General features: G+C 43.7%; 1 protein-coding gene across 1 annotated transcript; it reads left to right on the forward strand.

Moving 5' to 3' along the window:
- The first annotated feature begins 1,779 nt into the window (after positions 1–1,779).
- Positions 1,780–10,871, forward strand: LOC143481234 (uncharacterized). The gene is made up of 5 exons (XM_076979182.1): positions 1,780–1,841; positions 9,151–9,259; positions 9,618–10,377; positions 10,522–10,600; positions 10,711–10,871. The coding sequence occupies exons 2-5, from the start codon at positions 9,165–9,167 to the stop codon at positions 10,827–10,829; spliced, it is 1,053 nt and encodes a 350-aa protein (XP_076835297.1). The 5' UTR covers positions 1,780–1,841; positions 9,151–9,164; the 3' UTR covers positions 10,830–10,871.
- The last annotated feature ends 2,144 nt before the right edge of the window (positions 10,872–13,015 follow it).

Here is a 13,015-nt window from a genome sequence, read left to right on the forward strand (position 1 = left end):
GTGGTTGTGGTTATGTCTTGTGATAATCAGTCTCACCTGTGACTTGTCTCGTAATCACGTGCTCGCGCAGTGTCCTGTGCTCGTCGTTGTCTAAAGTCTACACGTTGTGTTACATGTTCTTTCATCTTTGTTGATGATTAAAGTGACGTGTCCTCAAAAGGATTCCGTGTCTCGTCCCTGGCTGCGCCCGAACGTCACAATTATAAACAATGTAAATATTGTTTTAATTCCAATATAATGCTTCAATAAAACTTACAATTTAAATATAAACTTACTTTTCAGCAGCCATTTGGTTGTTCCTGACCAGTAAATGTAGTTGCTGAAAAGGAAATACAATATAATAAGAAGTATAACCAACATCATGAGTAAAAGGTATCTTGTTTTATGTTATAACATTATTATTGTTGTTGGCAGAACAATAAACACAAGGTCAATACAAGTGATGATGGATTCAGGACGACACACATTATGATGGACTCAGGACAACACACTCAATGATGGACTCAGGACGACACACATTATGATGGACTCAGGACAACACACTCAATGATGGACTCAGGACGACACACATTATGATGGACTCAGGACGACACACATGATGGACTCAGGACAACACGCATTATGGACTCAGGACAACACGCATTATGATGGACTCAGGACGACACACATGATGGACTCAGGACGACACACATGAGGACAACACGCATTATGATGGACTCAGGATGACACATATGATGGACTCAGGACGACACATATGATGGACTCAGGACGACACACATGATGGACTCAGGACGACACACATGATGGACACAGGACAACACGCATTATGATGGACTCAGGACAACACGCATTATGATGGACTCAGGATGACACACATGATGGACTCAGGACGACACATATGATGGACTCAGGACGACACAAATGATGGACTCAGGACGACACATAATGATGGACTCAGGACAACACACATAATGATGGACTCAGGACAACACACATAATGATGGACTCAGGACAACACACATTATGATGGACTCAAGAAGATGCTTTTCAAAACCCATCTGCTTATCTTAGCACTGTCTGTATTAGAGCAACAAGTCATAAGGAAAATCTTGAGCATAATTGGCTCAAACAAATGCCCAAATTGCATTTCAAGTATACAGATATATGAAAACGAATGTATACATACCCCTATATTCCTATGCACTGTGGAGCAGGTCATTCTTGCTAGTTAGGACGTTAGTTACACGGACGTAGTTTTGGGGGGGGCCACTTTTTCAAAAGCCGGTTTTGGTCCCCCCCAGTTTTTACAGTTAAAACCAAATATTTAAGTAGCGACGAAGTCATGTCCCCCCCACTTTTTAACGGTTAAAAAACCAATATCCAAATAGCGACAAATCTAGCACTAGGATCATGCAGCATTTACTTCATTACTGTTGTCATTGAAAGTTGAATCTTAGTAGTGAGCAAGTCAGAGGCATAGGTAAGATATTAAAGTAAAATGTTTAATAAAGTAAAAAATATATATTTTATATTATTTTGTTTGAAATGTGCGGGTATGCTAAGGTTTGGTGTGTAAAAAAAGGGCTATAATTCAAACGAAATTGTGGCCCTGAACTAAATAAGCCTTGGATAGCACCTGCCCCTAAGTACTCAAATGCATGCAGTTTGCCAGTGCATTATGTATTTATATTATGACGTCACAGACGATGGTTACCATGGCTTCTGGTATATAAGAGCTTGTGGCTTTCGAATGTCACCCACAACAAGAGAAAGGTAATTGTTTAATTAACGCTAACACGATTTACTTGGAGAGGAAAGCGACAGTGTCTTCTAAACTAGAGGTATGGTCATTTTCCCTATTGTAAAATAATTTATAGAGGGGGAAATCGGATTTGGAGTTCCATGAATGGCAAAAGGAAGCGGTTTACCATAGGCATAGGGGCTGGGCGACGTTCCTGCTACTAGTTATTTTACGTAAATTGGGCTAAAGAGCAGGTTGTTGCTAACTAAGCTAGCTAGGTGACCTGCAAATTTACCGATCTTGATGTGTGGTATTTGTGATTGTGGAAACCTGCATTATTGGATCTTTTTAAAAATCACAGAGCTGAATATATAAATATGTTCATGTATAATAAATGTTATACGTTGTCTAGATTTTCAGGCAAAAGACCGATTTTTGCTGCATTTTAAAAGTACAGGGAAAGTTATATAAAATAAGCTAATCCAGTCCTCTTTAAAAGCTTTACTATTGTGATGAACGTAGAGAAAGAGGGTGGGTTGATTAGGGGGAGGGGTTTAGTGGGATTTAAAACGGAAGAGAGATTACGGGGGGTGGATGACGACGCTTTGTTTGGGACTGGACTGTTCTGTGAATCCGGATTGTGTGGGTGCACTCTGAGGGACTGTGTCGAGATTAAAGAGAACGCGGACACGACTTGGAGGCTTTGGAGGTGTTCGCGACGTACCAGAGGAATCTGAGAGACTGCTGAGTGTTACGCGATGTGTGTTGGTTAACGTGCTGAAGACATCCGACTCCACAGCTACACGGGGGGGTCTTGACGGCCACCCGAACGAGGGAAGTTTGTTATTTTAAAACTAAACTTATGTGTATATGTGCCCGTTGAGAACTGGGGATAGGGTGAGAGATAAACTGTTTGATGAATTAGTATAGGTCTCCCTGCATTAATGAATTAGGTGTGATTATTGGTGTGTGTGTGTGTGTGTGTGTGTGTGTGTGTGTGTGTGTGTGTGTGTGTGTGTGTGTGTGTGTGTGTGTGAAGTGGTAGTAGGTGGCGTGCCTTAATTAATGTGTGCTGGGGTGTGATTTTTGGGTTTTATACAGTAGCACGTGATTGTGTGATTAGAAATGCTGGTAGAGACTGCTATTCTAAACATTGTATGAGTTGGGGAGGTAGCTGTGGGAAGAGAATGCCTACTGGTGTATTCCGTGAGGATAGCCGACGATCCTGTCTTAAATAGCCCATGGGGGTGTGCGGTGATACACAGTGTCTTTTAAGAGTGTTTTGACGAAGGGTTTTTTTTCCCGTGATATTTTAAGGAGGTATTACTTAATAGCCGGTAGGAGTGTGTGTGTGCAGTGATGCCATGGGCCTATTAGAGGGGATGTCAGTCGTGCTGTGTGTAATTAAATGGTGATTATTAATAAATATTGTTATATGGCTGAAACCTGTGTTGATTGTGTAGTTCGGACAGGGGGGAAGGTTTATCAGGCTCGTCCGGACCATACCGGAGGAAAAAAGGTGGTGGCAGCTATTTAAATGATCCAGTGGCTTAGAGCCCTCTAGTGGCAGTAAGCGGGAATCTTACGTAACTAGCTACATAGAGAGAAGGATAAAGGGGGTTCGTTACACTGGTGGCAGCGGTGGGATGTCTTATATTTTCGTTGATAGTTGTCATTTTTTGTGTGTGTAAAGATGTCTGAGCCTGATCAAATCATCCAGCCCCTTAGTAGCACTAGCCCAGCTGTCCAGCCTCCATCGCCGCCAGTGAGACAAATGTCGCGTCCAGTATTTATGCCAGAGACCTTTACGGGTTCCGGACGTGAGTGGGTAGACTGGTCGGAACAATTTGAAATGGCCGCGGAGGTAAATGGCTGGGACGATGTGTTTAAATTAAAATTTATGTCTCTGCTTTTGACTGGTAGGGCTAGGGATATATATAGCGGACTTACAATGGATGAGAAGGGTAGTTATCAAAGTTTGAAAACAGCCTTAACAAAATGTTTCCAACCCTGTGATAGTGCTGAGTGGAATAGAGTGAATTTTTTAAGTAGGAAACGGTTGCCTCAGGAGACTGCAAGAGAGTATGGGAATGCTCTTAGACGTTTAGTTGTTAAAGCCTACCCTTCTGTTGGTACAGCAACACAGGATCTCCTTGCTCAGGACCAGTTTATTGCTAATGTTGGGCCAGCAGATATACGTATCCAGTTACGCACGGCCAAACGGCAGACATTAGAGGAGCTTATTAATATCGCCTCGGAATTAGAACTTATACGGGAGTTAGAGCAGTGCCCTACTAGACAGCCCACACAAGTGCTGGCTAATACAACAACTGTCGTAGACTCTCAAATGCACACACTTTTAGGGGTGGTGGAGGGCCTTAGACAGGAAGTGAGAGCACTGCAAGACACCGTTAAAAGTCTTCCATTGAGTAATAATGGGGGTTTTGGGGGCCCCCGAGGATCTGAGGGTCATGGTCAGGGGCTTACCATGGCAGATAAATCACCAGAACGAGGCGGTTGTTGGGAATGTGGGTGCAACCGACATATTAGAAGGGATTGCCCTTATGCGAAGGGAAACTAGAGGGGGCTGGTTTAGTAGGCCCAATGCCCGCCCCCTCTGACTTACCCAATCAGGGCCTGCTTTTGGTTACCCCCCCAGGAGATCAGGGTTTAGGGGTATATGTTTCAGCTACGGTTGGGGGTTATGAGAAACATCTTTTAGTAGATACTGGGGCGCAGGTGTCTATTATTTCCAAACGGATGTGGTTAGAGATTACGGGGGGTGAGTCTGATCTTCAAAATTATGAGGGTCGAGTAGCTGTAGCCAATGGGGGGGAGATGGAAATTTTGGGAAAATGGCAGGTAGTGTGTCAGTTTGGGGCCCTTGCTTTAGTGGTAGAATTTCTGGTTGCTGATGTACCTTTGGGAATTCTGTTGGGGATTGACTTCCTTCAAAAATATAGTGTTGTCATTGATCTGAGGGAGAAACAGTGTACAGTTATGGATAAGAAGTTGCCCTTATTGTTGAGACAAGGGGGAACCCATCTTTTCTCTGTTTCCGTCCATAACGATGTTGTGGTCCCTCCTCGAAGTGAGATAATAATTTCTGGGATCGCGGAGGGTTTGTTTGGGGACTATGGGGAGTGTATGTTTGAGCCATCACCTTCGGCACAGGGGGCCCTTATGGTTGCCAGGGTAGTTTGTCAAACTCGGCAGGGTTTTTTGCCAGTTAGGGTACTTAATGTGGCAGATAGTGCCCAGGTGCTGAAGCAGGGCATGACCCTGGGTACCCTGGATACTGCCATTAGAGTAGAAGGGGCCAAGAGGATACCGGGGGTAGACCCAGAGACCCGTAGTGATGGTTGGACGGTAGATAACTTGGTTAGACAGTTAAAGTTGGAGGAGAGGGGTTTTACTGGGAGTCAGATGCTTGCAATAAGGGAGCTGCTGGGGAATAATTTCTCTGTATTCAGTCGAAATGAGGTGGATTTGGGGAGAACTCATTTAACGCTGCATGAGATTGATACTGGGGTAGCTAAGCCCATTAAGTTAGCACCTCGAAGGGTGCCATTACATCTGCAGCAGGAGGTAGGAGATCATATTAAGGGAATGCAGAGAGAAGGTATTATCCAACCCTCTTGTAGTCCATGGGCAGCACCTGTGGTCCCGGTGCGAAAAAAGGATGGGGGTCTCCGCTTTTGCGTTGATTATCGAAAATTGAATGGGGTTACCCGGAAGGATGCGTACCCCCTACCCCGGATCAAGGATTGCTTTGGACATTCTTGGCCCCCTTCCAGAAACTATGCAGAAGAAACGTTATATTTTAGTTATTGGGGACTATTTTTCTAAATGGACGGAAGCGTTTCCCATACCCAATCAGGAGGCTAAAACAGTGGCCAAAGTGTTTACTGACGAATGGGTCTGCAGGTATGGGGCTGCGCGGAGTATACACACAGATCAGGGGAGGAATTTTGAGTCCCGTCTGTTTAGAGAACTGTGTCGGTTATTGAATATGCACAAGTCACGCACATCACCGTATCACCCACAGTCAGATGGGATGATTGAACGCTTTAATCGTACTCTTTTGTCAATGTTGTCCCTATTTGTAGAGGCGAATCAACAAAATTGGGATACACTTTTGCCGTTCGTAATGATGGCTTATAGGAGTAGTGTGCACGCCAGTACGGGGTTTAGTCCCTATAAAGTAATTTTTGGAAATGAAATTGTGTTGCCGGTTGATGTCCTCATGAATTCGGGGCTACAAGAAAAGTTTATGACGACGGAGGAGTATGTTGCTAGGATGGAAGGTATTTTATCTACTGTTTGTGAGGCCGTTAAGAAGCATCAAGCTAGGGCGTCGGAGGGGCAAAAGAAGAATTTTGACATGAAAGTTAATTTTCAGTATTATTCGGAAGGGGAGCTGGTTTGGGTGAGGAACGAGGCTAGGAAGAGGGGGGTTAGTCCGAAACTGCAAAGACGGTATCGGGGGCCTTATAGAGTTTTGGAGAGGGTTTCCGATGTGTTGTATCGGCTTCAGAGTGAGGAATTGGGTTCGGAAATGGTGGTCCATTTTAATCGCCTAAAACCCTATGTTGCACGGTCATGTCCAGCTACCGTAGACCACTGGGATGGTGGGGGAGAGAGATCCCCCATAGCGGTGCCTAACCTGCAACAACCATCTAGGAGGACCAGAGTGCACCCCACATGTAAATATGGGAATATATGGACATTTAGGAGGTCTGAGCAGTCATCTGCATCCAGCGCCCCGGCCGCCCGCCCGTCGTCCGGCTCTGCGTCCAGCGCCCCGTCCGCCAGCCCTGTGTCCGGCCCTGCGTCCAGCGCCCCGGCCGCCAGCCCTGCGTCCAGCGCCCCGGCCGGCAGCCCTGCGTCCGGCGCCCCGGCCGCCAGCCCTGCGTCCGGCGCCCCGGCCGCCAGCCCTGCGTCCGGCGCCCCGGCCGGCAGCCCTGCGTCCGGCGCCCCGGCCGCCAGTCCAGCGTCCGGCTCTGCGTGCAGCGTCCCGGCCGCTTGCCAGGCGTCCAGCTCTCCGGTTCCTGTTTCAGTGACCGGTATTTCAGGTCATTTGGATGTGCCAGCTCCAGGTCCGGCGATATCACCGGACCCTTTGATGTTGCCCCCTAGACATGAAACTAGCGACTTGGAGGATAGTACAATCTCTTTACGCCCAGGGGCTTTGGGGTGGGCTCAGGACCCTCGACCCAAGCGAATTTGTAGGCGCCCAAGATGGGCCAGTGATTTTGTGTTTCAGTGACTCGGGGACGAGTCTTTTGAGAGAGGGGGGAATAGTGTGATGAACGTAGAGAAAGAGGGTGGGTTGATTAGGGGGAGGGGTTTAGTGGGATTTAAAACGGAAGAGAGATTACGGGGGGTGGATGACGACGCTTTGTTTGGGACTGGACTGTTCTGTGAATCCGGATTGTGTGGGTGCACTCTGAGGGACTGTGTCGAGATTAAAGAGAACGCGGACACGACTTGGAGGCTTTGGAGGTGTTCGCGACGTACCAGAGGAATCTGAGAGACTGCTGAGTGTTACGCGATGTGTGTTGGTTAACGTGCTGAAGACATCCGACTCCACAGCTACACGGGGGGGTCTTGACGGCCACCCGAACGAGGGAAGTTTGTTATTTTAAAACTAAACTTATGTGTATATGTGCCCGTTGAGAACTGGGGATAGGGTGAGAGATAAACTGTTTGATGAATTAGTATAGGTCTCCCTGCATTAATGAATTAGGTGTGATTATTGGGTGTGTGTGTGTGTGTGTGTGTGTGTGTGTGTGTGTGTGTGTGTGTGTGTGTGTGTGTGTGTGTGTGAAGTGGTAGTAGGTGGCGTGCCTTAATTAATGTGTGCTGGGGTGTGATTTTTGGGTTTTATACAGTAGCACGTGATTGTGTGATTAGAAATGCTGGTAGAGACTGCTATTCTAAACATTGTATGAGTTGGGGAGGTAGCTGTGGGAAGAGAATGCCTACTGGTGTATTCCGTGAGGATAGCCGACGATCCTGTCTTAAATAGCCCATGGGGGTGTGCGGTGATACACAGTGTCTTTTAAGAGTGTTTTGACGAAGGGTTTTTTTTCCCGTGATATTTTAAGGAGGTATTACTTAATAGCCGGTAGGAGTGTGTGTGTGCAGTGATGCCATGGGCCTATTAGAGGGGATGTCAGTCGTGCTGTGTGTAATTAAATGGTGATTATTAATAAATATTGTTATATGGCTGAAACCCGTGTTGATTGTGTAGTTCGGACAGGGGGGAAGGTTTATCAGGCTCGTCCGGACCATACCGGAGGAAAAAAGGTGGTGGCAGCTATTTAAATGATCCAGTGGCTTAGAGCCCTCTAGTGGCAGTAAGCGGGAATCTTACGTAACTAGCTACATAGAGAGAAGGATAAAGGGGGTTCGTTACACTATTAAGCCTGAAAGCATATACTTAGCTGATATTACTGGGTAGTTTTAAATATTCACCTAGCGATTGTATGTAAAAAAAAGCATGTATATTTTTGTATATGCACTTGATGGTGTGAAGGTATTTTAGCGAACTCGAGCTAATGGTAAAGGTGCCGTGTTGAACGGTTCCAGTAACGAGAGCAGCGCAAGTAGCCCGTCCAACAGATGTGCTGTCGGAGAAGGATGTCGGCTTAAGATACTCGCATGAATCTTTGAATTATCGCATAAAATAGGTGGACGAAACGTCAGATCTAGAACAAACCTATGAACTGTAAGGTGGCGCTTTAACATCTGGGTTAACCGTAACGCTAACATAATTGAACGCCGTCAAAGATGATCAAGAATATAAAAATAAAGACTAATGTAACTAATTCATGTGAGATTTAATGCTTTTACAATAACGTCTGAATGATCTGTCTTGAAGAATAACTCGAGCTAACGGCAAAGGTCTGTTGGCGAAGGTTGTAGAGCAACTATTAGTCAGCACACCTCCTTAACTAACGACCCTAACTTGGCTGTTGTGGGATCGGAGAAGGATTCATATGTTCCTCAGTCAACGCATAAAATAGGTTGAGAAAACGAAATGTCAGGTGAAGGACAAACCTCGCTTCTGAACTGTAAATTGCCGTTTTAACTGCCAGCCGACGAAAATACTTTAACACCAGCATGAGATTCTATCAGGATAATTTACTATATATCCATTACTTGACAGTTAATTCTACGAGGAAATTGGGCCACGTGTACTCCTTTATTTTTATTTTTTAAATACATTTTTACTCGGAACGCAAGTGATGTGATGTACTTACTGAAACATTTTCCGTCGAGCAAGAACATTATTATGTAACTTGAAAAGGGCGTTGTGGTGACGAACGGGCAGGTGATTCAGCACTAACAGCACCTGATGGCTTTAATAGTTTAATTAGTTTATTTGTGAATTTGTGTCATAGACTTGAAAAAGAAAATGAAGGCACTGAAGTATTCTAAGCAGTCAGCTCCCAGACAGATGATCAAGGCCTTCAGTGACATCCTTGATGTTTTCTTCACCATAAGTGATGAGTATGCTCATTACTTTATATTCAGTTATATTTTATGCATTATTTTATGGAAATAAAAAACATAATATATAAGAAATACAAATTAAATATAGGCCTATATCTGAAAAATAAATCTGGGGGTTAAGAAGGTTAAAATAACAAAGATGATATATGATATATGCATTATATACCCTAAAAATAGTTTAGTACATTTAGCATAAAAAATGTTAGAAATGTAAGATCTTGTAAATGAGATGCCAAGTCTCAATGGGACTACCTGTATAAATAAAGGTCTAATCTAATCTAATCTTACCTATTTTGTTTCATATGAGAACAAATTTAATGACCATGCCTTGTCTCATAATTATGTCTCCATCAAGATCGTCAGTGGACCTGTCGGACTCCATATGCCAGATGACTGTGAATGAAGTGCAAAAGGCATTGCAAGAAACAGTCTTCACATCTGTTTGTACCAAAACATCATTATCACAGAATTGGAGGACAGCAAGGCCTTTTGTGACTGCAAAGGTGGCAAAGATGCTGTCAAACACAATTCAGGCTACTCACCCCTTGGAGACTGCAGTGACTGGAAAAAATATTCCAGTAATGAAACAGGCACAAGAGAAGTCTAACCAAGATACAGCCACCTTCACGGGTACGATCATTGTGGCACTTGATAGCATGGATGTCAGGCGTAATGCAAAACCTGATCTTAAACAAACTGGAGATCTGCTGATGACTGCTTCCGAAAGCAAGAAAGATGTGGCATCAACTAACTCCCAACAGTATTTCTGGAGTACAACACTCTTCTTTGGAGAAAATAACGGAAAGGCAAAGACCTTCAGAGCTGTAAGCGAGGTGCTTAAAGACTCTGGATTGTTCTCTGACAATCACCGCTGGTTCTGCACTATTCATGGGTTCTTTAATGTAGAAAATCATCCTGCAATGAAAGATTCAATGACTAATGCAAAAAGCAGCTCTAAGTCTGAAGCAAGCGTCTCAGTACTCAGGTCCCCCACTTCAGCAGAGGACATCCAGACTTTTACATCTGATGATTTTAAGCCTGTGGATGTGAAAAGGCGTTTTAGGTTCCCTTTTCTTACTCGGATGAAAGCTTCTACAATCTATCTTCACTGGAAGGTAGAGATGATGTTATACACTAATCATTTGATGTTGTGCCGTGTTCCGTAAATCAGTGAAACAGTTGATTATTCTATAGAGTTTGTCTTGCTACTTTTGTGAATCCTCATGTCAGTTTGCTTTGTTTCATGTTTATTCTTCAAGAAATCAAATAAAAGGAACCCTGCTGGTCTGGTACCTGATGACCAGAAGCCTTGCTCCTCCTCTGCACATCTTCAGGAATGTAAGTCCATGAGTCAGAATGCTCTGAGAGGAGGACACAGTTATACCAGTATTCTAAAAGCTTTTAATAGGCATGTTTACTGTAGTTCTAATTAATCTTATCTTTTACAGCTTCACACCTTGAATCTACGTCCTCAAAGAACAAATGTTGCAAACTTTTGTCTCGGATGTGCTCAGCCATTTCCAAAGCTCTGCCTTTGCCCTTCAAATGCATGCGTAGAGCATGCTAAGAACTGCTTCATTATTGACCAATAAAGGCATTCTGCAGCTCAGTACATTGTGTTCATGGACGGTTTGTTAATTAGGGCAATTGGGCAATGCACCACGAAAGGATGTGCATCTCACATTCTTTCACGACATTTAGCTAGCTATGCCTGTTCTGGACAGTTTCTCTTGCCACTGAATGCCATTGTCCAATCAGCGTTGAGGTGCATTCTCTGTAGTACCACCCCGATTGCTCTGGTAGACTCTCATATTAATGTTTTTTTTTTTTAAGTGTAGGCACTGCCATGCAATATCTATGGGTTCTGGGAGGGCTCACACTTAAGTGCTTGCGTCAGACGTAACCTAGGGAAAATTACGGCAGCTAGCGATCTGCTCAACATGGCCAGCGTTCCTTCAACTTAGAACAACTCAATAGTTTCATTAAGAGAAGTGCCATTCTGTCGTCGTAATAATTAAGATAAACTAGCAACTAAGGAATTAGGGCCACCACGACCAAATTTAAACATCAAACAATTGTCTACAAAGGGAGGATAAGCATTTAATCGGGAATTTTTGCGAAACTGGTATGAAGGGAAAACATGGCTAACAGGCTGTGAAGTAGCTAGCACCCTGTTCTGCTTTCCCTGCATTCTGTTCCATCCAAATGATGGTACTGGCACACACACCGCATGGACGACTACAGGAGTCACTGACATGCATAATCTCTCAAAGAAGGTGAAAAAGCATGAAACTTCGAAGCTGCATATGGACAGCTGCCTGAAATTTTCAACTAACCTGAAGGAACGATAGATTTTGTATAATGTAGTCAAGCAAACAGTAAATGTGACAGACAGGGAGTGCGAAATAAAATAGAAGTGATCACGCCAAGTCTCAGGGAAAAGGAAGATTTTAATGAATAAAGTGAGCAAACCAAAAACCTGTGACAAGATCCAAATTAAGGATACAATGCCCAGCAGTCAACTGGTACAAAGACAAGACATATTTAGACCAGTGGTTCCCAAACTTTTTCTGCCGTGCCCCCCTTTAGTAGATGAGAATATTTTTACCCCCCCCCCCCATCCCCCCATTGACTAGGGATGCACCGATTCACGTTTTTCACTTCTGATACCCATTCAGATATCTGAGGCTTAGTATCGGCCGATACTGATCCGATACCGTAAAACAGTGCTGAATCGACTTAAAACATTTTATTTAAACACAGACATACTGAATTACAAGTTTATTGAAAACTCTGCACCACTATAGCACACTTAAACACACATAAAAACATGTTGTTCAGTCAGTGCAATTATGAATATAACATCAGGGCTCTCAAGTTTTGGATTCATGCCAGAGTGTGAGAGTTGTTGACGGGGGGGGCGATCGATCGCCAAGTATAAATGCCTCCGCTTAGCAGAGCGTTGAGGAGCGATTTCGATTGGAGGATCATGCTCTCTGTCTGAGATTTTTTATTACTAATTTTTTTTTGCTGATGCTGGTCCAGCGTGTCGCGTGCCACTGATTATGCCTCCGCGTGCCAACGGTGGCACGCGTGCCATAGGTTGCCGATCCCTGCCGTAAAAGATTCAACTTGAAATGTAATGGAGTTAAAGTCAGTAAAGTCAGTTACACATGTCATGAACAGTTAATAACTGGACCTGCTTCATTTTGTTTTTCTTTATTTATACTTTTTTTTTTTTTACAAATTCCTCTAATTATATGCTTACACATTTTGTGGTAGTGCCGTTTTGTGTTTCTAAAGAGAAACAGAAAAAAACCCAAAAGGAATATTTTTTATCCTCTGATAAAGATGTCAGAATGAGAGTACAAAATGAGATCATATCATATCTCCATATTCCACTGTGTGTGTATGCTTGTGTGTGTGTACAATATGTAGATTGAGCTCTTGGAGTTTATCTCACTAAAGAACCTCCCAGTGTGTCAGACCTCAGCCCCCCCCCCCCAACACAGTAAAGCACATGCCCGCTAAGCATTAAACTTCCATTGTATGTTTTGCCACTCTGAATGATGTTTTTAAATTTCATTATCTGTATTGTAACACTACAATGGTCTTATACTACATGTAAGCGTATCATGATATCATCAATATGGTATAGTTCTCAGTTATTTCATTTAAGAATGTTTCAATAATAGTTTTCAACCAAATATATTTTTTATCTTAGGTATCGAGCTCATACAGGTCCATCAGAAA

This window comes from Brachyhypopomus gauderio, chromosome 17, assembly GCF_052324685.1.
Source record: "Brachyhypopomus gauderio isolate BG-103 chromosome 17, BGAUD_0.2, whole genome shotgun sequence".
NCBI classification, from domain to species: Eukaryota; Metazoa; Chordata; class Actinopteri; order Gymnotiformes; family Hypopomidae; genus Brachyhypopomus; species Brachyhypopomus gauderio.

Coding starts and splice junctions, on each gene's coding strand:
- LOC143481234 (XM_076979182.1), top strand. CDS start 9,165: ATGAAGGCACTGAAGTATTCTAAGCAGTCAGCTCCCAGACAGATGATC. Junction 9,260..9,617: donor TTCTTCACCATAAGTGATGA/GTATGCTCATTA, acceptor GTCTCCATCAAG/ATCGTCAGTGGACCTGTCGG. Junction 10,601..10,710: donor CTCTGCACATCTTCAGGAAT/GTAAGTCCATGA, acceptor TATCTTTTACAG/CTTCACACCTTGAATCTACG.